Source organism: Aristolochia californica, unplaced genomic scaffold (assembly GCF_029961685.1).
Source record: "Aristolochia californica isolate CCGP_79_NKW_82.1479 unplaced genomic scaffold, dmAriCali1.0.hap1 SCAF_2, whole genome shotgun sequence".
In the NCBI taxonomy this organism is placed as follows: Eukaryota; Viridiplantae; Streptophyta; class Magnoliopsida; order Piperales; family Aristolochiaceae; genus Aristolochia; species Aristolochia californica.
The window spans coordinates 36,502,242-36,529,263 of record NW_027181881.1 but is presented as its reverse complement, the minus strand read 5'-3'; the positions used below and the strand labels follow the sequence as shown (position 1 = coordinate 36,529,263).

Here is a 27,022-nt window from a genome sequence, read left to right as displayed (position 1 = left end):
CAAATATGGAGGAAATAGAGGTAAGAATTTGACAACATGAAGAAGTCAAATGATGGTGAGACACAAAATTGGATATGGGCTGAGAAGTAGAGGGCCTAGTGCAAGTTCTAGGTTTTTATTTTGTTGGAATATGGGCTCAAGCCCACAAGCTCAAGACAAGAAGCCCACACGTCAGAGGAGTAGCATATGTGTGAAATATGGTGTTTTTCTTAAAGATGGCATAGGGGGTGTAAATATGTGTTCTTTTTATGTCTTTTGTTTCATCAAGTTGTAGCCCTAAGGGCATTGTAAAGACTATACATAAAGGGATTGCCTAAGAGGTAGACGATTGAAGTTCTCTCCTCTCCTTCCACAAATTCGTCCAGCCCTCATTCTCCTCTTGACGCAAACCTCTTCTCTCTTAATCCAAAACTCTCTCCTTCCACATCCTTCTTCTTCTCCTTTCCTTCTCTTTTCGTATTCTTCTTCTTTGTTGATCTAAAGTTTCTCTCATGAGATCCTAAATTCTACATGGTATCAGAGCAAGGAGTTTAGGATCTCACTTGGTGAAGTTATTATGGAATCTGTTCAAGGAGTTTGTAAAAGGAGTTCAACCATGAAGAGATAAGTTAATTCTCTTCTTATTTATAATTTTTTTCTTTCCTTATTTACATACTCCTCTTTACGGTTTTTCTACTTCTTGAACTTTGAATCACATCCAGTCAAGATAAATCTTTATATGTTGTGAAGATTTATTTTTATGACTAAAATGATGTTATAATCTTGATCTTCTTGTAAATAAATTACAAGCTTAATCAAGATCATTTGCTATTTGTGTCTTATTAAGAGTAATGGTTGAGATTCAGTTACCTTAATGTAACTTGGATCAATCTCATTTTAGGTAGAATTCTAGCACATGTTGTTGTAACTTCTCCTACTTAATGGTGCTCATGGGTTTGTGTTATATTGTTGGATGCCCATTATATGTTTGATGAAATTTCAGCATTCACATACCCTTTGTTGTTTATCTTGAACTTCAAAAATTGAATTTTTTTTATACGTTGAAGTATTCCCATGAGTTGAAGATAAATTGGAGATAAATTTTCTTCCAAGTGTCTTGATTTTCTTTTTAAATTGTCTCTAAATATTTGTTCTCTCTCTCGGCTTGTGTTGGAGTTTGGATTAAAGCCTAATCGGTTGCATCTACCTTCTCCTCTTTGTTTTTAAGAATATAAGAGGAATTGAGTGATGGTTGGATCTTATTCTCACTTGCTAAAGGCACAAATTTGTTGATAATTTGGTGCTTGCTCTCGTGAAGAAAAAAAAATTTGGTGACTGATTTGGTCCATGGGTTCTTCAAATTATATTGAGTAATAGTTATTTGAAGAAGACCTCTTCCCTTAACCTCCACATTTGACTTGCCTCATCATGAAGAGTGGACACAACAGTAATAAGAGTAATATACTCCATTTTATTACAATTCCACTCAGAGGTCTATCCAATTTCCTTAGTTGGTCACAATCGGTACGGAGGATTCTCATTACTCGTGACCTTTTAAGCCATGTTATTAAATTCCCTCCTCCGATTGATGAAGAAGATGAAGCCTAACACAAGTAGGTTAAAAATGATAACATGGTTATAAGTTGGCTCATCAATAGTATGGAAGAGCATGCGGCTAACAATGTGGTCCACTTGGAAACAACCAAGGACATGTGGGACACTTGTGCTAAGCTTTACTCGAGTATTGCCTCATTACAAAGGATATATGATGTCTCACAAAGTATGCTGCATACTAAACATGGAGATAATATTCACGAATTTTTGGCCGGTTTTGGGGCCTTCTCCAAGAATGGAAAATAGCTCAGCCATACTCCACTGACATTGTCGTTCAAGAACGACAACGAGAAGCCTTGGCAGCAGCTATTTGCTTGTCGAATATTAAGCCTTACCTTCAGGTTGCTAAAACTCAGCTTCTAAGTTCCTCCGCTCTTCCATCCTTCGATGACATTAGTGCTACATTATTACGGATACCTGATCCATCCCTTCCTTCTCCTATTGATGCTCCATCGGTGATGTTCTCCGGCAATCGGGGTACATTTTCATCATACCAAGGACTGGGCAGAAATATGAGAGGGGGTAGAATTATGAAGGGGGCAGAAAATAGAGGTGGTCAAATGGGTCCAACAATGTTCAATGGTGTGGCCATATCTCCTACAATGAATGCATTCATTGTTGTTTGTTCTTGAGGGACTAGTCCTTATTGCTAGAAAGTTATTCTATCTTTGAACCCTTACATACCCTAGAACCAGTGGAATAACAACAAGTTTTGGTATAATCAGGAAATATCATTATTGCTTAACCAAATGCATGTAGGTTCCAAGTGGCTTCTCCGGGGGAGGGGGTGAATTGATATATTTAAATTAAAAACTTGTGTGTGTCATTAAAAATTCATGCATAAAAGCAATTCAATGTAAAGAACAACATGCACACACCCTTGGGTCAAACAAATTTTTTGTTATAGATGTTCCCCTAGTGGTAGTCAACGCACAAGAACCGTTGCTTGTGAAAATTCCACTATTTTCTCTAATAGTTGGAAAAATTACAAAAGAGATTTTGGCTCTCTTTGGCCACGTGTACCTCAATATACAAATTTATATCGTACAAATCTCTCCAAGAGATTGCTGCTAGATTCTATCTTTAGCTAGGCCTTTCTATTTATATTAATAGGTTCTAGATGGACCTTTCACAAATATATAAAAAGAAAGGAAAAAAGATACACCCTTACTTGGAGAGTTTCTTCTTCATGAGAGATTCAAGCCACTTCCTTCTTTGTAGCACGTTGTGAAATTATCAAGGAGCTTATACTATAATGAATCCAAGGATGATTGAAGAGAATAAGAATTTCAAAGTGTGTGGCTCTCTCTTTCTCTCTAAAGCACTTTTGATGGAAATTTTCCATATAAAGGATAGTGGTTTGAAGATATATAGATAAATGTTCATTCACTCTTTCACTCACGGTTTTGTGGGGTATTTATAGCTTCCCCAATTCAAACTAGATATTATTTGCCCATTTTAAAAAATATGCATTTTGATTGATATATCATTGTAAAGTGATTAATCGATCAATCAGTCATAACAACTACTTTTTTTCAGATAGTGACTTATTGATTGATAAACTGATTGATCAATATGCTATCGTTGGTCCAAAAAAGTTAAGTTAAAAGATCATTGCCAATGGATGATTGGTCAATGAATCGAATGTGTATTACTAGTTTGATCGATTAGTATATTTTCCTATGATCGATCATGTTTTATGTCCCCTAGTAGTAAGGTTATGACTGATCAATCAATCAATCAAGTAGGATAATCAATTGTTCCATGTGAATTTAGCTTGTTAGGACAATAATAATCAATGAATCCAAGTGGGATGATCAATCATGCGTTATAATATAAAATGGTCATGTCCTAGATGATCGATCAATCGACTATGGCATGCATAGTTATGGATGATCGATCATTACCAGTTGTTGATCGATTATTCCAATACTAGTTATAAAAGTTTAGACTTTTTTCATAGCATGGAAATATTTATCTGAGTGCTCTAGCATGTTTTAAGCAATTTATAACCTAAAACTCGGATTTCACAAATGTACATAAGAAAAGGGAGTTTAGAATGCTTTCTTAAAAAATGACCAAGTGTAGACATTTGTCTATTACACTTGAACCTTACTCTTGTTGTTGTTTTCTTCCTTGTGGGTGCTTCTTCAAAAGATGTTCTTCAATTGTGCTTGAAGTTTTGAATTTGGCTTTGACGCTTTAGACCTTGAGATATTTTAACTTTTGAAGGTGAAGTATCTAAAATACTTGAATTTTCAAGTTGTTAGTTCAATTAAGTTTTGTTATCATAAAAAATAGTGTGGGAGTCAACTTATGGTCAACAATGCCTACGTTGCATTTGTGGGTAAAAGAGTAATTAAACAAATAGTGAATAAGATAACACCCTACGGTTCACAATACACTAAGTATTTATTCTGTAAGCGCTTATTCGACCTAATCGTCTCGCTTAATCCTTTAAAGGGTGTTCTAAGTGAGTTATTTCAGCTACACGGCTTCTTTCCTTAAATCAAAATCCAAAACATTAATCTGAATTATTTGTAATGAACTTTAGTTTAATGGAATCACAGTCACAATTAGAAAATTGCTTTCTTTGGTGACATAAGTTTAGTTCGAGAATCAAAAGTTTTAGATAATTTCTTTTCTATAGATCTAATCTATTTTTTTTCCTACACCTATATCTAATTAGTTTAGAAATATGATTAAACATAATTTTTAAAGGTAAGTTCCATATACAATAACCAATTAGATGTAGTAATTGCAAATACTACTCAACTCACTCAAATCCAATAGATTATTAAGGTAACAACATTAATAGTTTTGACATAAATATTATTTATTTAAAATCCCAACCTTCTTACTGATGGGCACAAGTTAGATCTAATAATCTGCAATGGGAGAGGTTTCACAAGAAACCCTTCCAATCCCAATCCCAATCCCACCCCATTAAAGGCAAAGATGTTGGAATCGACTAACAGAGTTATAAAACCAACCCCTGAAATTCTAAAAGAAGTTGCCACATAAGAGTCAAAAAACAAAGACAGGGTTGAAAAAAAATCAAAACTACTTGCAGATTGAGCCTTTTTAGTCCTCCAAACTGAACACAAAGGTGGAAAAATAATTATAAGCTATTTATAATAAACCAAATTAGAAGTCCAGATGACAGATCAGGTTTCAAATTTTAAATTCAATCTAACTGATTGTAAATCAAATAATCAAATTAATGCAAATCAAATGTCTGTAAAATAAATCGAATATTAATCAAGACGATTGATTTTCAATTTATATCAAATAGAACGATTGAAGTGAAAACCAAACACCTTAAATTTTGATCCAATCTTAAATAAGTTGAGATTAGGTTACTTCTGCTCATTAAGTGGGACGCGCGATCCTCCTAAAAAGCCAATTCTATTCACATAAAAATCTCTTAAAATGAGAGAGCAGTCAAAAAAGAAAAGAAGTGTTATCTTTTGAAAGATGACTGCTAGAAAGAAAGAGTCAAAGCATTACAGGTACAGCAGGTCTACCCTATCCAAAGCCTCTCATAACTACTCTATACACGAGAGAAAAGAGCCATGGACTACTTCGGTGCCAGCCTCTCCTAGTGCGGCTGGTACCAGTCCCATCCTTTCCAAGTGCTTCAAATGCTTGGCTGCAGCTGCTTTATCTGCAGCTTCCCGCTTCATCGCTCTTTTGGCCCGTCTTCCCTTCACATCTTGGGTCACCTCTTTAGCCTTTCCAAGGCTTCCCTGTGCATCTTCACTTACCCCTTTACCCTTAATCTGACTTCCCTTGGCAACTTCATTTACCCCTTTACCCTCACTCTGGCTTCCCTTGGCATCTTCAGTTACCTTTTTACCCTTACTCTGACTTCGTGTCTGAGCTCGTGAACTACCTCCATCACTTGACTCTTGGAACCACTCTCCATGAATTGGCCTTGCTTCCTTGCGTCCAGCCCTAACAAAACCATTATCTCCCCACCTCCTATTACCAATTCGGAGGGTAGATGAACTACTAATATAATATGATTCTTCTATGTCATTGCCATCTTCTTCCAACTCATAGTCATATTGGTAGATTTCTTCTTGTTCTTCATATGAATCTACCTGAGTTTCCATTTGTAGAGGCACAAACCAACTCGCTCGCAAAAGCAAGCACACGCTTTCCTCAAACATGTAATCATGAATACTACACAAAAACAAGGTAAAATTTCACTCTCATAATACAATGTTAAAAAACAATGTTCTATAAGTAAAGAAATGTCCGTTAAGACAATCAGCCAGTCCATACCAGCCATCTAGTGAGCGATGAACATAGAGAAACTGGAAAGGATTTTTGCACTGTGGGCATGAGGGTTTCTGGTTGTAGGTCGCCCAGATCAATATGCATGTAACACTACACAAACACAAGAAAGGGAGAAGATGTAAAATCTGGCTTGTATTTCTTTCAAATACTATATAAAATAATCGCAAGGAAAAACATAGATACATTAGATTCAATCTCTATCACTCCAAAGTAGGCAGCATTTATTTACAGTTTGACAAAGAAATAAAACAAACCACACAAACCAAAAGGCAAAAATATGTCACAAATCCATCAGTAATGCATTCACACACAAAATTATGAAAGGTGATTTTGTGTCCGTTTCAATAACGCCATAAAAAGCTATACAATTAGAGGAAATGTAGCGACCTATAATCAACAAATTCAAAAACATGAGGACACAAATGGCAAGTGGAAATTAAAGCAAAGATGCTACTCCACATTGCAAATGCTTTCATATTCGTCATGAATAATCCATAATTGTGGTAATCCACACATCTCCTCGTCAAGGGGTATAGATGTATCTGTTGAATGGTACCCCTACTACAGATACCAAACCTAGGAACACGATGAGTTTATTGTCTCAGGATATCACTATCGTGGGTTAGGGAACTCTCCTGAACCATGTAAATCCATCTTTTTCACCCACAAGGCTTAAAGCAGTGTCCTGCCATCAAACAGAGAAGTTCTATTTTTAATTTCAATCATTCAAAGCAGGATTTCAAGAAGTACAGTGTGTGAGTAAGGCTGATTCGAAAGAAATCAAAAAACCAAACTAGCAGATGCAATCTAGTCAACCCACTCACCTAATAAGTCCACCTGTTTAATGTTGGAAAAATGTCTCGTTGAAATATCCAGTCAATCAGACCCCTACTCAATCAACCCATCAATTTGCAGTGAGTAGCAGTCTATCATCAAGTCGACCAGCTTCTCATCAGGTCAACCACTCCCGTTGCCATAAGTCACTGTTTAATATGACCTAACTGGCTCTATCTTCAGGTCAACTAGTTAATTTGCCATAAGTCGCTATTTCTCATTAGGTTGACCAGTCAATTTTCCGTGAGCTGTTAATCTGCATCTAGTCAATCAAATTCTCATCTATCAACCAAATCTCTCGTCAAGTTGACCAGATTACCCATCAGGTCAACCACAAAGGTACCTCTTGCACTCTTTAAGAGTCAGATTTTCTCTACCACAGCCAATAACCCCATCCCTTCAAGAATTCTCCAAAAGACAACTACTTATGAATCAGGAAAACACAATAAAAACCACCGTAGTTAATCTTGAATATAGTGGTTGGCTCATTGATGACAACAAAATAGTGTCATGGATTCAGGCAACTATTTCTGAAGACACATTTACCACAATGGGTCACATTTATAACTTCTATGTGGAATGCAATAAAGCAGTCTTATTCATGCAAACCGAAGCCCAGGTCTTGCAAATTAAATGGATCCTACAAACTATGAAACAAAGGACAAAATTCACTCAAGACTTCTACAATGAGGTTAAGCAGCTATGTGACCAATTAGTAATCGCTGGAGACACTGCACTGAATCGAGACAAAGTTGTGTTTAACAGTGAAAAAGATAACAAAGTTCCAGTCTTCATCATAACTAGCCAGGATCAACTTCAGAACTTTTATTTTTATGAAATGGATAAACTTCAGAACTTTGATAGGCAGCTATCTTTGTTACTTCATGTGGGATAGCAAATCCAACGGTATGAAAAAAGCCAAGAAGTTGCAAATGCTTTAATATCAAACGGAAATCATACGTAGTTACAATGACACAAAAACAAGGTAACAGAGAAGGAAATCCATAGTAGAGGAAACAAAAGTCAAGGAAACAGAAACACTAATCAAAGTAGAAGCTCAGAATATGCTCCAATGTCAGATGTGTGTGGTCGTAATAACCGCTGGGCCAAATTCTGTTATTAATGGTACAAAGACGACAATGAAAAAGCGAAGACATCAACATTGGCTGCCCAGATGGATAAACTGGCACTAACCAGCCACAATGACAAAAGCCTAGGCCGCCCATGTCAGGAATGATATTGGTACGTTTCTTCCCCGAACTCTATATTTTCATTGCAAGAAAATTGTGATTATAGATGCCATAACACACATAGGTGAGGTTGTCTTGCACAAATCTATGGTCCTTTCTAGATACCTTGCGGTGTTTAATCCAGTTTTTATTTTTAATGTATGTCCTTTCTCTTAAATATAATCTTGTCTATTTCACAAATAACTAGAGAATTTTGTGCTTAGTTATATTTACATCATCTCATGTCTTTCTAAAGATCCTCATCTCATGTCATCATCATTGTGGTCAAGTTTACTATGTTGAAAGCACACCAGGCATGTTGAAAGTTGTCCCACACACCCACCCACTTGGAGTCTCGTTTAGTTGGTTTCACTTGTTAGTTTGTTTTAGTGCATAAAAGTATAAGTCCGAAGGCTTGGCATATTGACTCAGACATTGTTCTTATTCTATTTTGAACTAGTTATATAACAAATAATTGATCTATTGCAATAACAACATGGTGCCCTTTACTAGTCATTGTGAAGCATAAACAACATTTGATTTCCCAAAGCAAGACTAGAACTTGAACTCATTGACACTGATGTATGGGGCTCTACTCCCACAACATCTTTACCTGGGATTGGATTTAATCCTACTTATGCTCAGGATTTTTTGAGATATACCTGGATTACAAGTCTGAAATTTTTTGAAGTTCTCAAATTTTAAGCATGGTTGAAAAATCCACAGAAATACAATTATCACATTATATAGTGATGGTGGCAGATAATACATCTCCCATAAATTTCAACAATACCATCCATTGCAAGGGACTATGCATTAGAAATTACCCTCAACAAAATAGGATTGTTGAAAGAAAGCATAAACATCTCACATAAATGGCACTATCATTGATGTTTGCAGCTGGGGCACCCAAATTTTTGTAGCCCAAGGCAGTCCAGACCATAGTTTACCTCATCAACCGTCTACTTACCTCTATCGATGAAAGTCACCTTATGAATGTATTTGCAACACCATTCCTGACTATACTAGTTTCCAGACCTTTGGATGCACTACTTTTGTTCACATACCTATTTCCCTCCAAAATAAACTTTCCCCTGAAGTCCACAAATGCCATTTCATTAATTATGACAAGCGAATGACAGGATACCGGTGTTTTGACCCAAAAACTCGTCGACAGCCTCACCTATCCCCCCACCTTTCACTCTACCTTTTATCTTCCTCTCTCCAAACCTGTCTCAGTTTTCATAGATTCTGAATGGCAAAGAGGAGGTCCAACCACATATGTTATAGCTGATGCAGTACCTTCTCCTACTGCTAATGATGTGTCAAAATCTGCAAACTCCACTGTTTCTGATACCCATAACTTGAACAGTATTGCACCGACTCTCAAAGCTTCAACCTTTTAGTTCAGGCACAGATGTCGTACATTCCATGCACCCAGCCCAAAACAGTCTACTTGGGTTTCAGTACCAACAAAAATGTTTCCAAATGCTCAATGGGTAGTTGACAAGAAAGGGGCAGTAACACAAAGCGCATTATTAAATGTTAATTAGACGCATGATCCATTACATTATCGAGAGGCAAGTAAGAGCTACGTCAAAGAAGATAGAAGCCATGCATACAAATCAGAATTTGAACATTCTGCAAAGGACAAAGATGAAATATATTGTGGGTGCAAATGGTTACTAAGGTGAAGTATAAAGTAGATGGATCAGTAGAACAGAAAGCTAGGTTGATAGCCAAGGGATACACACAGCAACAAGGCCTTGATCATGTTCAAGTATTCAACCATGTTGTTAAAATTGTGATCATCTGCATCATTTTGTCTTTAGCAGAGCTTCATGATTGCCTTTAGATCAACTGAACATCAAGAATGCCTACCTACAAGATGAATTTAAAGAAGAATACATTGAATAACCGTAAGGAATTGAAGTTGATGATCCTTCAAAGGTTTGCAAATTTTAAAGGTCCATTCATGGTTTAAACAAAGCATCATAAACATGGTTTCAATGTTTCCATGAAGTTGTATGCACTTACGGGTTTATCCGATCAAAAGAAGACCACTGAATGTTTGTAGTGAAAATCGTATAGTTATCATACTGTTATATGTGTCAACATGATAATCACTGGTAATGATACAGCTTACACAAGCAAGGTCAAACAAAATTTGAATGATCATTCCAAAATGAAGAATCATGAGCTTTTAAGATATTTTCTTGTAATAGAAATTCACATGAGTCTCATAGAATCCAGATGTCCCTATAGAAGTAGTCATCTGACATCATCAAGCAAGCAGGTAAGAAAACTGTAAACTGATTTCCACACTGTTGGTACAAAACAAGAAATTGCATGGGCAGACCACTAATGAATTTTCTTATCAGAAAAATAACAGAGCTTAGCTGGGGCCCTCCAATACCTAACCTTAACAAGACTAGCCTTTACTTTCGTAGTAAACCAGATTTTTCAGTTCATGCATAACCCACAAACTGAGCATTTGGAAGGCCCTCAAACGCATGCAATATGTGAAAGGAACATAACATGAGGGAATTCATTTTTCTACAAGGCACTAGAAAACACCGACTTTGTCTAATATTTTGACATACTTAAGCTTAGATTAGGTAAGTGATGTTGACACAACACTGCGTTTTTGGTTACCATGTTGTTGAAGAGCAGATATGGAAGAGTCTTACATGTCTCTCATAGTAAGAAATCTCACAGGGCCAGAAATAATATAGTGGAGTCTTATAGGAGTCTCACATGAGGAGGTCTCACAGAAGAATCTCAGTTAAAAGTGTTTTAATTATGTTAGTCTTCTATTTATGTTCAATTGTTCAATTGTTCTAGGACTTATCTTTTAGAGTTTAACTTTGGATATAACTGAGATAAGGGTAATTTAATTATAATTAGATTGTACTTGTTTCCTCTATTATAAATAGATGTTCATTGTACTCAAATTACAACAAGTTTGTCAAATTTTTTTGTTTTACAGAAATTTAACATGGTATTAGGGTGGGTTATGTGAGTTGACCCGGTGAACCCACAGAGATAATGTGAGTCTTTTTTATCTATCATCTCTAGTAGTTTAGGTTCATATTCTATCTTTTTTCTTTCTTTCCTGTCCTAGTACACATTGTTTTCTTCGTGTTCGCACCTCCATACTAAACTTTTCATATTGCAAACTATATATTGACAGAAAGATTTTTGAGTCTATTTTCTAATGCAAAAAAAAATTGTAGCAATTGAAGTTTTCTAGTAAGAGAAATCAATATTTGAAGCAACAAAGGTCAGACTACAAGAGAGGTTCAAGCAGTAACAAAAAGGTTCAACTTTCAAGGCGTTTTATGCTATCAAGAACGAAACTTTATATGGAAAATTATATGTCAAAAAGATAGATTTGTAAGTCAATTTTCTACCTTATCAAACCAATTCACAATCTAAGTTTTCAAGAGTGAGATATCAATATTGGAAAAGTCAAGGGTCATGTTGGCTAGCCAAAGAAGAAAGAGTACTCGGTTCGGCCAGATTATAGAGTCCAAAATCTACTAGATTCTCTCTCAAAAAAAGTATATTTAATGAAGAAATGTTAAATTTGATCAAAAGGTATTGAAGTCTAATTTTAGAAGGAGAAAATTTCATGCCAATTTGATCTATATGTAAGGAGATATACGCATCGGAGTCGACAAGGGTCAAACTACAAAACAGAGCAAATCAAGAGATCATAACATATTAAAAACGAAGCTTTTTATATCAAATTAAAGCTTTTTTGAGTCTAGATTTCTAAGAAACAAACGTATATTGTGGGAGATATTGATATCAGAAGTACTAAAAGTTAGTTTTGCTAAAAATCTCCCTTTTTTTCCTATTATCTCTCCATGTATTGGCGTGAATTGAGTTTCCTTTTATCTTAGAATCCTAATTTTTAGCCAAATTTCTCTTCTAATCAGAGAGTTTTGGTTAGAATTAATCAGTCCGTGATGTACTCTTCTGCTTTAATGTTGTTTTCAAGTTTCACTTTTTTGTTACTTGGTTGCGTATCTTACACATCGTCAACTCCGAAAATTGTGGTCACCCCTAAAAACAATTATACTTGGTCAAATTTATTAAGTTTTAAAGTCATAGTCTCCCCTAGTTTTTTAAAAAAAAGAGGTCATATTCTAAATTCGTCTAGAAATATGAATGTTGCATAGTCACATCCTTCCAGTTAAAGTTCTTTTTCTCTAGTATTTCTTTAGTTTATCTTCTTGTGTTTTCATCATTTCGGAGTAATGCCTAGACCCACCCACAACCTAAAAAATATAGGAGTGTGCCCAACAACCAGCTTGAGTCAAGCCTTTTATTCTTCAACCAAGAGGTGATTTGTCTTTGAGCTACCCTTAAAAAGTGAGTAGTCTTTTTATTAAGCCCTGAAGTTGGGCCGTTTTTCCTCTTTTAAAATTGAGCGGAGTTTTGATTGGTGTATAGATCTTTGTCACACAACTAGGAATGATTTTCTTCTCCTAAATTGTGTTTTGTCCAAGTTGCGTCTCTATGTCCTTTTTTATCTCCAATTTGAGGGGAGAAGAAGAAGAAGTACAAAAAAAAACTATTTCATTTTCATTACAAGCTAAAGTTATAAACTCCAACTTGAAGTGGAGTGTTCAAGAACATATATGGAAGATTCTTACATGTCTCTCGTAGTAAGAAGTCTTACAGAGCAAGAATTAATATGGTAAAATCTTACAGGAGTCTCACAGGAGGAGGTCTCACAGAAGAGTCTCAATTAAAGGTGTTTTTAGTTATGTTAGTCTTCTATTTATGATCAGTTGTTCAATTATTCTAGGATTTATCTTTTAGTGTTTAACTTTGGGCGTAATTGGGATAAGGATAATTTAATTGTAATTAGATTCTACTTGTTTCTTCTATTATAAATAGAGGCTCATTGTATTCAAAGTACATCAAGTCAAGAATTTTTTCTCTTTTCCAGAAATTCAACACATGCATTCCTTTGAGACCAACTTATATCTTAGAAAAGCTAGAAACCACATATCATAACAAGGTCCAACACTGAAGCCAAAGACATAGTTGTGGCTAGTACAAAAATTTTATGCATAAGAAAAATCATTCACCCATTGATGGGCATGAGTGATTGTTAAAAAATCCTTAGAGATAAAAAAATTACTTTAGCTATAGCACTAGATCCAGTTTTTCATGAATAGACAAAGTACATTGAAATAGACAGTCATTTCCTCCAAGGATAGACAAGAAAGAATTGGACTTTGTTCTTATTCCTACGGAAGATCAAACAGCCAAAAAATTCACCAAGGGCCTCAGCCATAAACGACATCTTCATCTCAAAAGCAAATTCATCTATGCAATGCCCAGCGTGAGTTTGAGAGGTCATGCTAACGATAATACCAATTATAATACACTGATGTACATAGATAAAGAAACCAACCTGATACAGATATATGGTAATAACGGGTCATTGATCAATCAATAATTGTTGTAATTTGTTACCCACTAGGGGCATAGATATAATTGCTTAATGGTGCCTCTAATATAAATACCAAACCCTTGGAACTATGAGGTTATTGTTTAAGAGCTTCACTACCATGAATTAGGGAATTCCTTTGAACAAATGATGTGCACTATGTATTACTTTATTTTTTGTTTCATATTTTATCAAAGCGTAACACAATGTTCAGTATCAGCTATGCTTTCATGTGCAATCAAGAGCACCATATAGGCAAAGAAACCAGGGGTGTCATACTTGTAACACTGAGCTAACTCCAGTCAGATGCGAGATGCTGTTAGACAATAAGGTAATTGAATCATGTAACATAATTGGCATTTAAATTGTAAGAACAAAAAAGATATCTGAATAATGTTATATTAGTTAAAGCATGAACTCTAGCTCTTACCATTTAATACAAAGCTAACATAATGATTCACAAAACAGATTCCTGAGTAGTACAGATAGCAAAGACCTGAAGTCCGCTTATAGCTAAGAAGAATATATCATCTGAGAATAAAATCATGCAAAGAATGACGGCCAATGATCCAGCATGTAAGATAAAAGTAGAATAGTATAAATGAGCAAAAAAATATCTCAAAAAATCTCATAAAATCACTAGAGTGATGTAATTTTTGTCACTATTTTATAACCCTCCTTTCGAGAGGAGAACAAGAAGAAAATCATGTGATATCATCAACAGAAGTAGGCTTTTGTAGCCAAGGTGAACAACATGGAACGTTTAAGGCCCCAATCATGTTCAGCGTCCTAGAACACCAATTTCAAGCATCCTACGGTTGGTGATGAAAGAAAAAATCCTCCAGAAAATGGAAAACTACAAATCTTCCTCAATTCCCAATTAAGCAGTAGAAAAAAAAAAGAAAGAGGATTAAATACAGCAAACAGGACTGTCTTGCGAGATGTTGTAGACAAACCAGTAAGCATGCTCGCAACCTTTTACAAGGGCCGTGTCCTGCAGAGGTATCTTGTTCAAGCAAATCGCACAGAACCCTTGGTCCCCAGAGGAGGTCGTGCACTCGATTTCTTTCCGATCCTCTTCGATTGTCTGCTAAAATTCAGAAAAAAAAAATATATATCAGGAAACAGATCCTCCAAGCATAGACAAGAAGAAATCACTGATCCTCCAAACTCATTTCATAGGCCAAAAACCACAGTTTAAACAACACAAATCCGCAATAAAAAAAATAAAAAATGGTAGATGGCAAATCCCCCGGCTCACCTTTTCCTCTACGGAAAGGGATCCAACGGCAACATGAAGATCCTGCTCCATGGTGAGGGAGATGATTATGTAACTCAGGGCTACACCTAGAAGAGAGAAGATCGAAGGAGGACCAAGTAAGAAATTCAGAACAAAGGGAGAGAGAGAAGCGAGCTAATGATCCAAGGAGAAAGATGCAGAAGCGTAGGGTAATATTAACGGCGAAGAAGGAAGATGCGACCAGAATCAGGATTATTCCGAAGTGACTTGAGAAGATAGAAATTAGAGGGACAGAGAGAGACGAAACCCGCCACCCGCCAGATGTAGTAGAATTCACCGCCATGCGTTTTTTAAAACTAATTTCCATTTTGTGAATCTGATCAGAAACTTTTATTCTAATTAATTTTTTGTTTAAAATTTTTAAAATTTGAAGTTGGTGCCTGATTTTCATGTAAAAAAAACATTTTTTATACCCCTATGAATTCTTTTTCATTTTTTAACAGAAGAAACGGAAACGGGCTCAGGTTGGGTGATGCTACAGGCCTCCCTTGACCCAATAAGCCCAACACCAGCCCACTAGGAAAAAAATTTTATACCCCTACGAATCTTATAAGACCCCTTTGATCAAGGAAGATGCTTCCTCATCTTACAATTATTAAATTAGAACTATGAAAATACCTCCCTTAACAATTATATCCTTGTGCTCTTAAGAGAATCTTAACAAAGAGAAAGAAGAAGTTCATAAACTTCTAAAAAAAAAAAAAAATGGATTTTTATGATAATAAAAAGCATGTGCATTTGATGATTTCACTTACTCGTGCACCAATTTGCTGAAAAGATGAAAATTAACTATAAAGAATCAACTCCACACGAAAGGAATAGAACACATATTCAAGAGGAAGTTGTTACAATTCAAAGTTTTAACACTTACAAGAAAAAGAAGTCAATCCCAAACAATATGGAGTTGAGCACATTGCATTATAGTTGAACATAAATAGCAAATGGCAACAAATTAAGTTTGAAAAGTCATTACAAGCAATGACTCAAGTCAAATCCATACTAAAATAGAGTCCATCACATGCACAAGCACTCAAGCGCACAAGCAAAAGTCAAAGCACAAAAATTTGAATTTTGAAATCATATCTTAGCAAAATCTAGGAGTCCATACAATCAACTAGTAGCAATGAGGAGTCGAACCCAGGTAATAGTAATTTTTCATTTATTTGAGTCGATCGCATACTATCTTTTCTAGCCTAAACAATAACTTCATATATGAAAACACCAAGCTTTGTCCTTCATATCCAAGTAGTTTCAATGGACCTAAATTTAAAATTTGACATTGGAGTTTCAACTTGGGTGGGTGCCAGACTCAATCTATTCCACTCGGATTGACCTAGCGGGTTGGTTCAACTCAATCCGAGTCAACTCGGGTCTGGGTCAATCTGACTCTACCCACTTGTTTTCTGCATCGATTATACTGGTCCGAATCCCAAGTTCTATACATCTTTTTTTCGCCACTTAGCTATTGATCTACTATTTGACTCAGTTTGACTCGGTTCCTTATCTTCGGCTAGATTATTATTTTGATGTATTGGCAACATATTTCATGGTCAACATATTATTTGGTGCAGATACTCGCATTGGATTATTTCATGGGTCCTTTTACAAGGATTTTTATTATTTGGTACGTGTTATTGGGCCCATACCCATTTTAGCTACCGCTATTGTGTCTCTTTGGATGAGACATTATTATTGAAGAAGGACTTCTCAATTACTGATTTTTATCAGCACTGGTTATTCTGATGATGAAGAAAGTCAAGGTGGCCCCAGAATATTATCTTTCGGGTAATTACCCGTCCCCCAGCATTGGTTATTCTGATGATGAAGAAAGTCAAGGTGGCCCCAGAATATTATCTTTCAGGTAATTACCCGTCCCCCAACATTGGTTATTCTGATGATGAAGAAAGTCAAGGTGGCCCCAGAATATTATCTTTCGGGTAATTACCCGTCCTGCCCCGTGCCCCCCCCCCCCCCCCCCCCCCCCCCCCCCCTAATTGGTATTTATAAATTCTACCATTTGAGAGTCGGTGTCCTATGGAGGGACACGGTGATGGAGTTTTATTACACTTTTGAGCACTATGTATAGACACACTAACTATAGAAGATAGGAGTTTGCCCTACATCCAGCATGAGTTATAACTGGAGTATGGAGTGTTAATGTAAATATGTATATGTAAAGGGGCATACTTATCTTTTTCATTTGTCCAAGGGTATACTAGTAAATTCCCCTTTCCTCTTCCTTTTCGAATAGGGTTTCTCATGAACCCGTCGGCAACTTTTGTATTTTGGGTATTCTGAGTTTGATAATGGAAAAACTCTCTGAAATCAGGGAGATTTACAAGGTATCAGAGCGGGAAATCGAGCGATTTTACTTCAATTTTGCAGTCTAAGGTGATTTGTTTGTTCTCGCACTCGATTTTTTTTTTGTTTTGCTTGGTTTGTGCTCGTTCTGCTCATTTTCTATTTTTGCGCCGCTCGTCTGCTCCTCGTTCGATGATCTTTGGTGCTTGAAGACGCCTCGCCGCCCAGCAAAAGCTCTGTGGTTGCTGAATAGTCGTTTCAGCGCCATCAGAGGTCAGTTCCCCTCTATTTTTGGGTTATTTTTGGCTTGCATTACTCTGTTTCGTCGACTTCTAGTGTTAGCTTGTGCGGTTTCTATCCGTGGAGAGCATTACGGGCTCACAGAATTCTAAGCTTCCTGTAGTAGGTTTACCATTGAAGTTTATTGATTTCTGGGTTTTGAAGTGGGTTTCAGAAGTAGCTCTGTTGGTGGTTGGTTGAAGTTCTCGTGTTTTTGTTTTTGAGAAAGTGTGATATAGATTTGTGTTTGTGAGGGAGGTTGATTATAGTGGCTGAGTTGAGAGTTGGTTTCGGTTTGGTCACTGCTTGCCACTGCTTGCTCGTGAATCCTGACTGGTGCAACCATCTTCTGTTGCTTGTGGCACTTTTGCTATTGGACTTACATTTCTATGGATTTAATTATTCATGATTTGAAGGTTATCTCTGTCCGGCTAAATGGGAGTAATTACTCTCTTTGGAAGTTTGTGATGCGAAATTTTTTAGTTGGAAAAGACTTGTGGGATTACATTGATGGAAAAATCACTGCTTCAGAACATACATCCACTAACTTCATCAGAAAATAAGAAGTGGTTGACTGATAATGCAAAAATCATCACTTGGATCAACAATTCTGTGGATCAGTCTATCAGTTTGCAACTTTTGAAGTATGAGACTGCAAAAGAAATATGGGACTATTTGGAAACTCTATATGAACATACAAACTTTGCCAAAAGGTATCAGATTGAGACAAAATTGCGGTCCGCTAAGCAAGGTGATCGTATAATTCAAGAATTATACTCATTTATGACACCTATGTGGGATCAACTATATATGATGGATCCGCCCTCCTTTCGGAAGCTCCCTGAATATACCAGAGCATGTGATGATCGCAAGCTTACCGATTTTCTTATGGCTCTTCGCAGTGATTTTGAACTGATAAGAGGATCTATGATCCATAGAGCTCCGCTACCCACCTTGTCTACAACTGTATTTGAATTGTTGGCTGAAGAAACACGATTGAGGTCTTTGGGTGGGCTTTCTTCCAATAAGACATCATCACTTGATATGTCAAAGGTACTTGTTTCTGGAACACACTCCCATACTCCTCAGTCATCAGGGGGCATACTTGGTTCTGGAACACACTCTCATACTCATCAGTCATCAGGGAAGCCTAAAGTGCCAGTTCCACAAGATGAATGTTCCTACTTTCATGGTAAAGGTCATTGGAAACACCAGTGTCCCTCATTACAAAGCAACTATAAAAATCAAGGCCATTTCAAACCTACACAACATCATGCCTCTAGTCGTCAACATCAAGGCAATTTCAAATCAGCACCACATCATGCCTTCAGTCATCCACTCCACATAGAGGTTTTCATCCCTCTGCTGCCATTGGATCTTTGGATTCTTCAGATGCACCTTCTGCACCAGCTCCCCCCAACAGTGGTTCTACGCCTGATCTCTCATCATTAGCTGCCGAGCTCACTCGCATTCTTGGCAAGTCGTCTGCTCCCAGTACTCAATTTGCATCTCATGCAGGTATGTCTTGTTTGGCTGGCTCCAGTGACACTCACAAATGGATCTTAGATTCTAGAGCCACACACCATATGACACCCCATTTGTCTCTTTTACATGATTGTGTTAAGCCTTCTCACCCAGTTAACATCCAAGCTGCTAATGACTCTCCCATGCCACTAGCCTTGGTTGGAACTATCACTCACCCTACTTGGTCTTTGTCTGATGTTTTCTATGTTCCCCATCTAGCTGTTAACCTTCTTTCAATTGGCAAACTTACTGATTTAGGTCTTACCATTACCTTTGCTTCTGATCATTGTCTTATACAGGATCGCAAGTCCGGGAGACAGATTGGGATAGGCCATAGAGAAGGTGGTCTTTACTTGCTTGATGACTTAAAATTTCCAGTATCTCTGCAGGTGTCTAGTTTTTCAGTTCAATCCATGTTGCAAGATTTACTTTCTATAAATAATCCTTTTTACTTATGGCATACTCGTTTAGGATATGTTTCTGCTTCTCTTTTACAGTTTATGATCACACACAATATGTTAGATTCTACTATTAAATCTTCCCCTCTTCGTGATTGTATTGGTTGTAATCTTGGCAAACAATGTCATTTACCCTTTACATTAAGTCACTCAGTTACTTCTTCTCCTTTTGATCTTGTTCACTCTGATGTTTGGGGCCCTGCACCTGTATCCACTAAAGGTGGGGCTCGCTTTTATGCATTGATTGTTGATGATTTCACTCGTTTCTCTTGGATATTTCTTATGCATCGAAAATCAGACTTTTATTCTATTTATGTTCAATTTTGTGCTATGGTGTGAACCCATTTTTCCACTCACATTAAATTTTTTCGCTCTGATTCGGGTGGTGAATATATGTCATCTTTATTGAATGATTTTCTAAAGTCTAAGGGCACTATTCATTAGTTGTCTTGTCCCTATACACCTCAGCAGAATGGTGTTGCAGAAAGTAAACATCGTCATCTTGTTGAAACCGCTCACTCTATACTGTTCCATGCCTCTGTCCCTTCTGAATTTTGGGGGGTAGCCCTTCATACTGTCACTTATTTGATTAATCGTATTCCTTCATTTGTTTCTGGCAGTATCTCCCCTTTTGAACGGTTGTATGGTGTTCGTCCTACCTATGAGCACTTGCGTGTCTTTGGCTGTGCATGCTTTGTCTTATTACCCCCTTTCTGGCGCACTAAATTGTCTGCCAAATCTGCATTATGTGTGTTTCTTGGTTATGGTTTTGGTAAAAAAGGATACCGATGTTACCATCCTGAGTCTGGTAGACTTTTTGTTTCTCGCAATGTTAAGTTCTTGGAACAGTTCTATTACTTTCGGATTCCCTTGTCTACTCCTGGTTTGCATGATACAAAATTGTTACACATTGATCCCTTTGTGTTTGATGAGCCCCATGATGACCAGTTACTCATTCACCATCCGTCCACTGATTCACCCCTCCATCCGAAGGTTTCCTCTAGTATGCCTTCACAACAGTCACATGCAGGTACTGACTTACCTTCTCCCATGGCGCCTTTCCCTCTCAACTCTCTGGACTCTGGTGATCCGCATCTTGCCACCCCTCGCATTTCCACTCGTGTTCGACGTCCCCCTCAGAGGTATAGTCCATCTTCATATTTGTTCTCTTCCCCCTATTTGACCTTTTTGTCTAAGATTCATTCTTTTGTTGAGCCTAAGTCATACAAGGAAGCTGCATCCGATGCAAATTGGTGACAAGCCATTAATGATGAGCTCACTGCCCTGCACCAAACAGGTACCTGGGAGTTGGTTCAACTTCCTCCAGGTAAGCATGCTATTGGTTGTAAATGGATTTTCAAAGCCAAAACTCAATCTGATGGTACACTTGAGCGATACAAAGCTTGGTTAGTTGCTAAAGGATTCTCACAAATTGAAGGCGTTGATTATGATGAGACTTTTGCTCCTGTTGCTCAAATGAAGACCATTCACACCTTGATTTCTATTGCCGCTGTTCAAAAATGGCATCTTCATCAAATAGATGTTAAAAATGCCTTTTTAAATGGTGATTTGACCGAGGAGGTATATGTGCGGCCACCACCAGGCCTTCTTCATCCTGCTGGTTATGTTTGCCGTCTTCGACGGGCTTTATATGGTCTCAAACAAGCTCCTCGCGCTTGGTTTGCGAAGTTCAGTTCCTCCTTGATTAGTCTTGGCTTTGTTGCTTCAAACTATGATTCTGGCATATTCATTCGTAAAACTGTTGTGGAGCATATTGTGGTCCTTCTATATGTTGATGATATGATTGTGACTGGTGATGATGAAGATGGTATTGCAGACCTTAAACAAAAACTTCATTCTTTCTTTGAAATGAAGGATCTTGGATATTTACGATATTTTTTGGGTATTAAAGTTGCCTATTCTCCTGAAGGTTATATTTTGTCTCAATCAAAATACATCTCTGAAGTGATCAATCGCACAGGATTGACAGATGATCGGATTATGAACTCTCCCATTCAACTCAATCATCGCCTTAGCCCTACAGATGGTAACTTGTTGTCTGATGTTACCCGATACAGAGAGGTAGTTGGGTCCCTGGTTTACTTGACGGTCACCCGTCCTGATATTACCTATGTTGTTCATGTGGTTAGTCAGTTTGCTTCCGCCCCTCGTACCACTCATTGGACTCCGTATCTTACGTTACTTACGTGGCACTGTGCATCATGGCTTACTTTTGTCTTCCACCTCTGATTTGGTTCGCACTGGTTATTCTGATGCTGACTGGGCTCGTGATCCGACAAATCGAAAGTCTACAACTAGGTATTGTATCTTCCTTGGTAATTCTTTGGTGGCTTAAAAGAGTAAAAAACAATTTGTTGTCTCTCGCTCTTCTTCCGAGGCAGAATATCGGGCTATGGCAACCACTGTTGCTGAGTTAATTTGGTTTCACCGATTACTTGAAGAACTTGGCTTTCCTCAACTGTTTGCTACCCCTATGTTTTGTGATAATCAAAGTGCTATGCAAATTGCCAAGAATCCTGTTTTTCATGAGCGTACGAAGCATATTGAGATTGATTGTCATTTTGTGCGGCATCACTACTTACAAGGCTCTCTCACCTTGCCCCATGTTTCCTCCACATCTCAACTTGCTGATGTCTTCACCAAATCGCATACAACTCTTCGTTTTCATCATCTCATAAGCAAACTTATGTTACTTGCCCCTTCAAAAGTTTGAGGGGGGGGGGGGGGGGGGGGGGGGGGGGGGGGGTTAATGTAAATATCTATATGTAATGGGGCATACTTGTCTTTTTCATTTGTCCAAGGGTATACTTGTAAATTCTCCTTTCCTCTTCCTTTTCGAATAGGGTTTCTCATGAACCCGTTGGCAACTTTTGTATTTTGGGTATTCTGAGTTTGATAATGGAAAAACACTCTGAAATGAAAGAGATTTACATGGAGCAATGTCACACAGCTTGGAGTGATTTTACTCTCACTTATCTTATGCCAGCTAGATCTCATGGAAGAGACTACCAGTATGAGGCGGAGTGTTGGAAGATATGGAACACTGGCATTTTATACGAAAAAATCCTATAAGGCATTTTGCAGCAAGTTGGGAGTTCATGATGTTCTCTCACCCTTAGCTTAAGGGGGAGTGTTGGAAGATGGACCCAAACCCACACAACCAAGGAAGGCCCACATATTCAAGTGTATTGGAAGATGGGCCCAAACCCATAAGATCAAGGAAGGCCCACACATCCAAGAGATGCGAAAGATGGGCTCACGACCCATAAACCAAGGAGAAGGCCCACAGGTCCATACAATGATGATAGGATGGTAAATAAAGAGTCATCTCATAGAGATAGCATTGATGTAATTAGGTTAAGATTCTAGGGGTATTATTATAATATTTAAGGTTCATTAATCTATAAATTGAGCTTCAAGGGAAGGGTTAGGACATCAAGTCCATAACTTCTTCTTCCTCTTGTTTTCTCCCAATGGGTGTCTCTATCTTTTTCTCCATGAGTAAAATCATGAAAACCTGAAAATCAACAACATCTTGAAAAACCTCAATAACACACTTTGAATGAATAACACATGTGATGTGATTCAATTACATGTTGTACCATTTGAATGAAATTCTCAATTTCTTTATTATATTCTTCGCTAAATAAACTAAAGAGCAAAAACTTCATCCAACTCTTGTCCATTTGTTGCTAAACACCTATATGTTATACAAACAAATCAATTTGCTTAGTTACATATATGTCCGTAAATAGTAAACCCTAAACTCTTGCCCTCCCCTTTCCCCAGGTGCCTTGGGCCCTCCCCTTGGTGCCCAACCACTTCCTCATGCAAACCCTAGTCACTTCCTCTCCTCGGCTCTCTAGCCCAGTCATAAGACACATAATGGAAGAAATTACAAAATCACATGTCAAAAGAAAAAGGACTTTGGCCGAAGGGGGGGGGGGGTGCAATGGGGGATCATAGGTAGAGGAGTAACACAATGGCATGGAGGAAATGAAGAAGAACACGAAGAAAAGTTCTCTTAAACCTGAATCCCTAATATCTTTGCCCACGAAAAAAAAATTCTCAATGAAAGATTTTAAAATCTTTCCCCATGGAATCTAGTTTTTGTAGGCAAATGTTCCTTCCTTTCCCAATGAATAAACAATTGTATAGGGAAAGAATCCAGGGGAGAAGGTTTTTTTTAGGAAACCTTTTCCCCACATAGGTGCATTTTTACCCAATTTTTTTTTCATTGGCAAAAAACTTCATGCAGGGAAATATTCTCCTGCAGAAAATAATTTTGTGGGGAAAAAAGTTTCTCATAAGAAAGAAAATTCCCACAAAAAAAATTTTTACTTAAAAAAGATCTTGTGGATAGAGACTAAAATCTACACACAAAAATCTAAGATTATAGTGTTGACAATGGTGTTTTTACCCACAAAATTAATTTTGCGACTATACTTTTCACGCACAGAGGCTTATATTTTTTTATAAAAAATAAAAAATAAGTGATTAAGAACTATTTTAGTGTTTTTTGGTATATTTTCTCATAAGTTTCTTTTAGAATAATAAGGAACTATTTTTTTTTGGATATTTTTAAAGGCAAAAAAGAATCAATTAAAAAAAGTTCATCCTTGAAATATTTTCTTATGATATTTTTCCATGGGCATACATGCTTACACTTTGAAATCAAAACTAGAGTTAAATTCATGCCTTTAACCTCATTTTGCATGTAACTTTTCGTCAAGTTCTTTTTATATAACTACCCTTCTTGTAATCTAACACTACTCTTTAGCTGCACCTTGAACAAAAAGTTTTACCTTCGCCGTTGATCTTAGAGTTTCCTACTGTATATACCACATGTGTTTAGTTTAATGAACTTGGTCCTGTGTTTTTGTTGGTTTTCAAATTTAAACGAAATGTGTCTCGTGGATCTTGAGTCCACCAGCATACACGTAGCAATCTACATGCAGAGACATTTGCGTGTCGTGATCTCAATTCACCTCTTCGTTTTTCCAGGTTTTACTCACTTCCTCCAAGTACAAGCTGAGACTCGCCAACGCCCAAATAGCACCAGTCAGAAACAACACGAAACAAACAACACACGGTCAATAATAAAACAAACCAGTCAACACCCCTGCAGAGGTGTTCCTTCTTCCTTCTCTGGTCTCTCTCACTCTACACTGAGGATAGAGACACCCAACGAGAGGAAACACGCAACGTCAGAGTAGCACAACGATGGCAAGTAGAGAGCTCTGTTTCTGCAGCAACATCTCTGCGGGAAAGGAAGTGATTTCTCACTGTATCGGTCATACAAAATTGAAGCACGAAGCTTGAGAATCTCTCTCTGAAAACAATCCTTCAAAGAGCTTCAACGGAAGAAAAAAAATCTGAACGTTTCTGTTTCTCTGGTTTTCTTTTTCTCTCACACTGTCAAAAATCACACGGCGATACAAAATCATTGGGGGGAGAGGGAATAAAAACTAAGGGTAAGAATTTAATGAGGTTGTGTGTTCCACACTCCAACCTCATAAAGAAATAAAGAATTCCCTATATGTCCCTTGACTTTTCAAACATGGGGATTTCCTAACAATCTCCCACTCGAAGACTGATATCAATCTGTCTTCACACATATCAATGCAGCAGCTTTATCTAGGTCTCTTCATTCTTGTAGACCAACTGAAGCTGAACATAGCTTCAGTTTATCAATAGTCACCGGCTTTGTTAGAATGTCCGCAGGATTCCTGTTACCTTGGATCTTCTTCAGCATTAGCACCTCATCCTCTAACAAAGATCTGATGAAATGATAACGAAGACCAATGTGCTTGGTTCTAGAATGAAATGCAGAATTCTTTGCCAGATGTATCGCACTCTGACTGTCACTGTGCAAGGCATTCATCCTTTGCTCGAAACCATGCTCGATTAACAATCCTTGAAGCCATATCATCTCTTTACTGGCTTCTGTTATAGCTATATATTTAGCTTCAGTGATGGATAATGCAACAATCTTCTGTATCTACGACATCCAACTGACAGCTGTTGTGCCCACGGTAAAGACATAACCAGTGGTGCTTCTCCGGTGATCAACTTCTCCTGCAAAATCTGCATATGTGTACCCTTGCACTTGCAATTCACCTTTGCCAAAGTGCAAACACTTATTTGTGGTGCCACACAGATATCTCAAGATCCACTTTACTGCCTTCCAGTGGGTCTCACCTGGGTTTGACATAAATCTACTAACGGCTCCCATTGCATGACCAATATCTGGTCTCGTACAGACCATTGCATACATTAAACTTCCAATGGCTGAGGCATATGGAACCTTATCCATGAGCTCTCTCTCTTCTTCCGTGTGAGGAGACTGATCCTTGGATAGACATAAGTGTTTGTCCAAGGGTGTGCCAACTGGCTTGGCATTGCTCATGTTGAATCTCTGCAAAACACGAGTAATATACTCTGCTTGAGATAGCTGTAATACTCCACTTTGCTTATCTCTTGTGATTTGCATTCCGAGAATCTTCTTAGCTGGACCCAAATCATTCATGTCAAATTCTTTTGACAATTGCCGTTTCAAGTTTTTGATCTCATCCATATCTGACCCAGCTACTAACATATCATCGAGATAAAGTAGCAAAATGATATAACTGGATGTGTACCTTTTGAAGTAGCAACAATGATCGGCATTGCACTTTTGGAAACCTTCCTTATGCGTGAAACTGTCAAACTTCCTGTACCACTGTCTTGGAGCTTGTTTCAAACCATACATGCTCTTTCGGAGTTTGCACACCATATTCTCTTTCTTCTTTTTTGAGAAACCTTCTGGTTGATGCATATATAACTCCTCATCCAAATCTCCGTGAAGAAATGCAGTTTTCACATCTAACTGCTCTAGATAGAGATCTTCAATGGCAACAATGCTCAACACTGTTCTGATAGTGGTGAGCTTCACAATGGGAGAAAAGATGTCAGTATAATCAATTCCTTCCTTCTGTTGGAATCCTTTGACAACCAATCGGGCTTTGTATCTCTTAGAGCCATCATGCTCCTCTTTCACTTGATACACCCATTTGTTATGGAGTGCCTTTTTCCCTATGGGTAACTCAACTAGTTCCCATGTCTCGTTTGAGATTAGAGAATTCATCTCATCTTTCATAGCAAGCTCCCACTTGCTAGCATATTCAGTCTGACATGCCTCTTCATAGCATTCAGGTTCTCCTCCATCAGTCAACAGTAGATAATTGATGTATCTCCTGTTAGGCATATGAGGTCGAGAAAATCTTCTCAATATCGGAGCTGGGACAGGGGACTATGATATGTCTGACTGGTGTGCATTACTCTGTTCAACAGATTCCTCTGTCTGAGGGCTTGCTACAGAATCATTTGGGATATCATCCATATCTGCATATACTGGCTCACTCTCTAGTGAGTTACTATCATCTACAGTGTGTCTGTCCTTGTACATCACCCTTTCACTGAAAATTACATCCCTGCTACGGATCACCCTTTTGTTTTCATTATCCCATATGCGATATCCAAATTCATCCTCGCCATAACCGAGGAAGGTACATTTCTTGGATTTGGGATCAAGCGTATTCCTGCCTTGATCACTGATATGCACATATGCCATACAACTGAAAACTTTAAGGTGTGAGAGTCTTACTTCTTTTCTGCTCCATACCTCTTCTGGTATTCTGTATTCCAGTGGAACCGGTGGTCCTCAGTT

The 27,022-nt window shown here is 37.6% G+C and overlaps 1 protein-coding gene across 2 annotated transcripts; it reads right to left on the bottom strand.

Annotated features, from left to right (window-relative positions):
• Window positions 1–4,999: 4,999 nt before the first annotated feature.
• Window positions 5,000–14,972, bottom strand: LOC137956725 (uncharacterized). 2 transcript variants are annotated; one of them, XM_068804318.1, is made up of 4 exons: window positions 14,693–14,972; window positions 14,388–14,521; window positions 5,884–5,988; window positions 5,000–5,781 (listed from the first exon to the last, which is right to left on the bottom strand). In XM_068804318.1, the coding sequence occupies exons 1-4, from the start codon at window positions 14,741–14,743 to the stop codon at window positions 5,142–5,144; spliced, it is 930 nt and encodes a 309-aa protein (XP_068660419.1). In that variant the 5' UTR covers window positions 14,744–14,972; the 3' UTR covers window positions 5,000–5,141. The 2 variants fall into 2 exon arrangements, with proteins under 2 accessions (XP_068660419.1, XP_068660420.1); XM_068804319.1 differs by having other exon boundaries at window positions 14,388–14,518.
• Window positions 14,973–27,022: the final 12,050 nt, after the last annotated feature.

What these genes read in the sequence shown, in the direction of transcription:
- LOC137956725 (XM_068804318.1), bottom strand. Translation starts at nt 14,743, where the DNA reads ATGGAGCAGGATCTTCATGTTGCCGTTGGATCCCTTTCCGTAGAGGAA. An exon ending in CCCTTTCCGTAGAGGAAAAG is followed by an intron (nt 14,522 to 14,692) that starts GTGAGCCGGGGG and finishes TCTGAATTTTAG; the next exon opens with CAGACAATCGAAGAGGATCG. An exon ending in CATCGCTCACTAGATGGCTG is followed by an intron (nt 5,782 to 5,883) that starts GTATGGACTGGC and finishes GTTTTTGTGTAG; the next exon opens with TATTCATGATTACATGTTTG.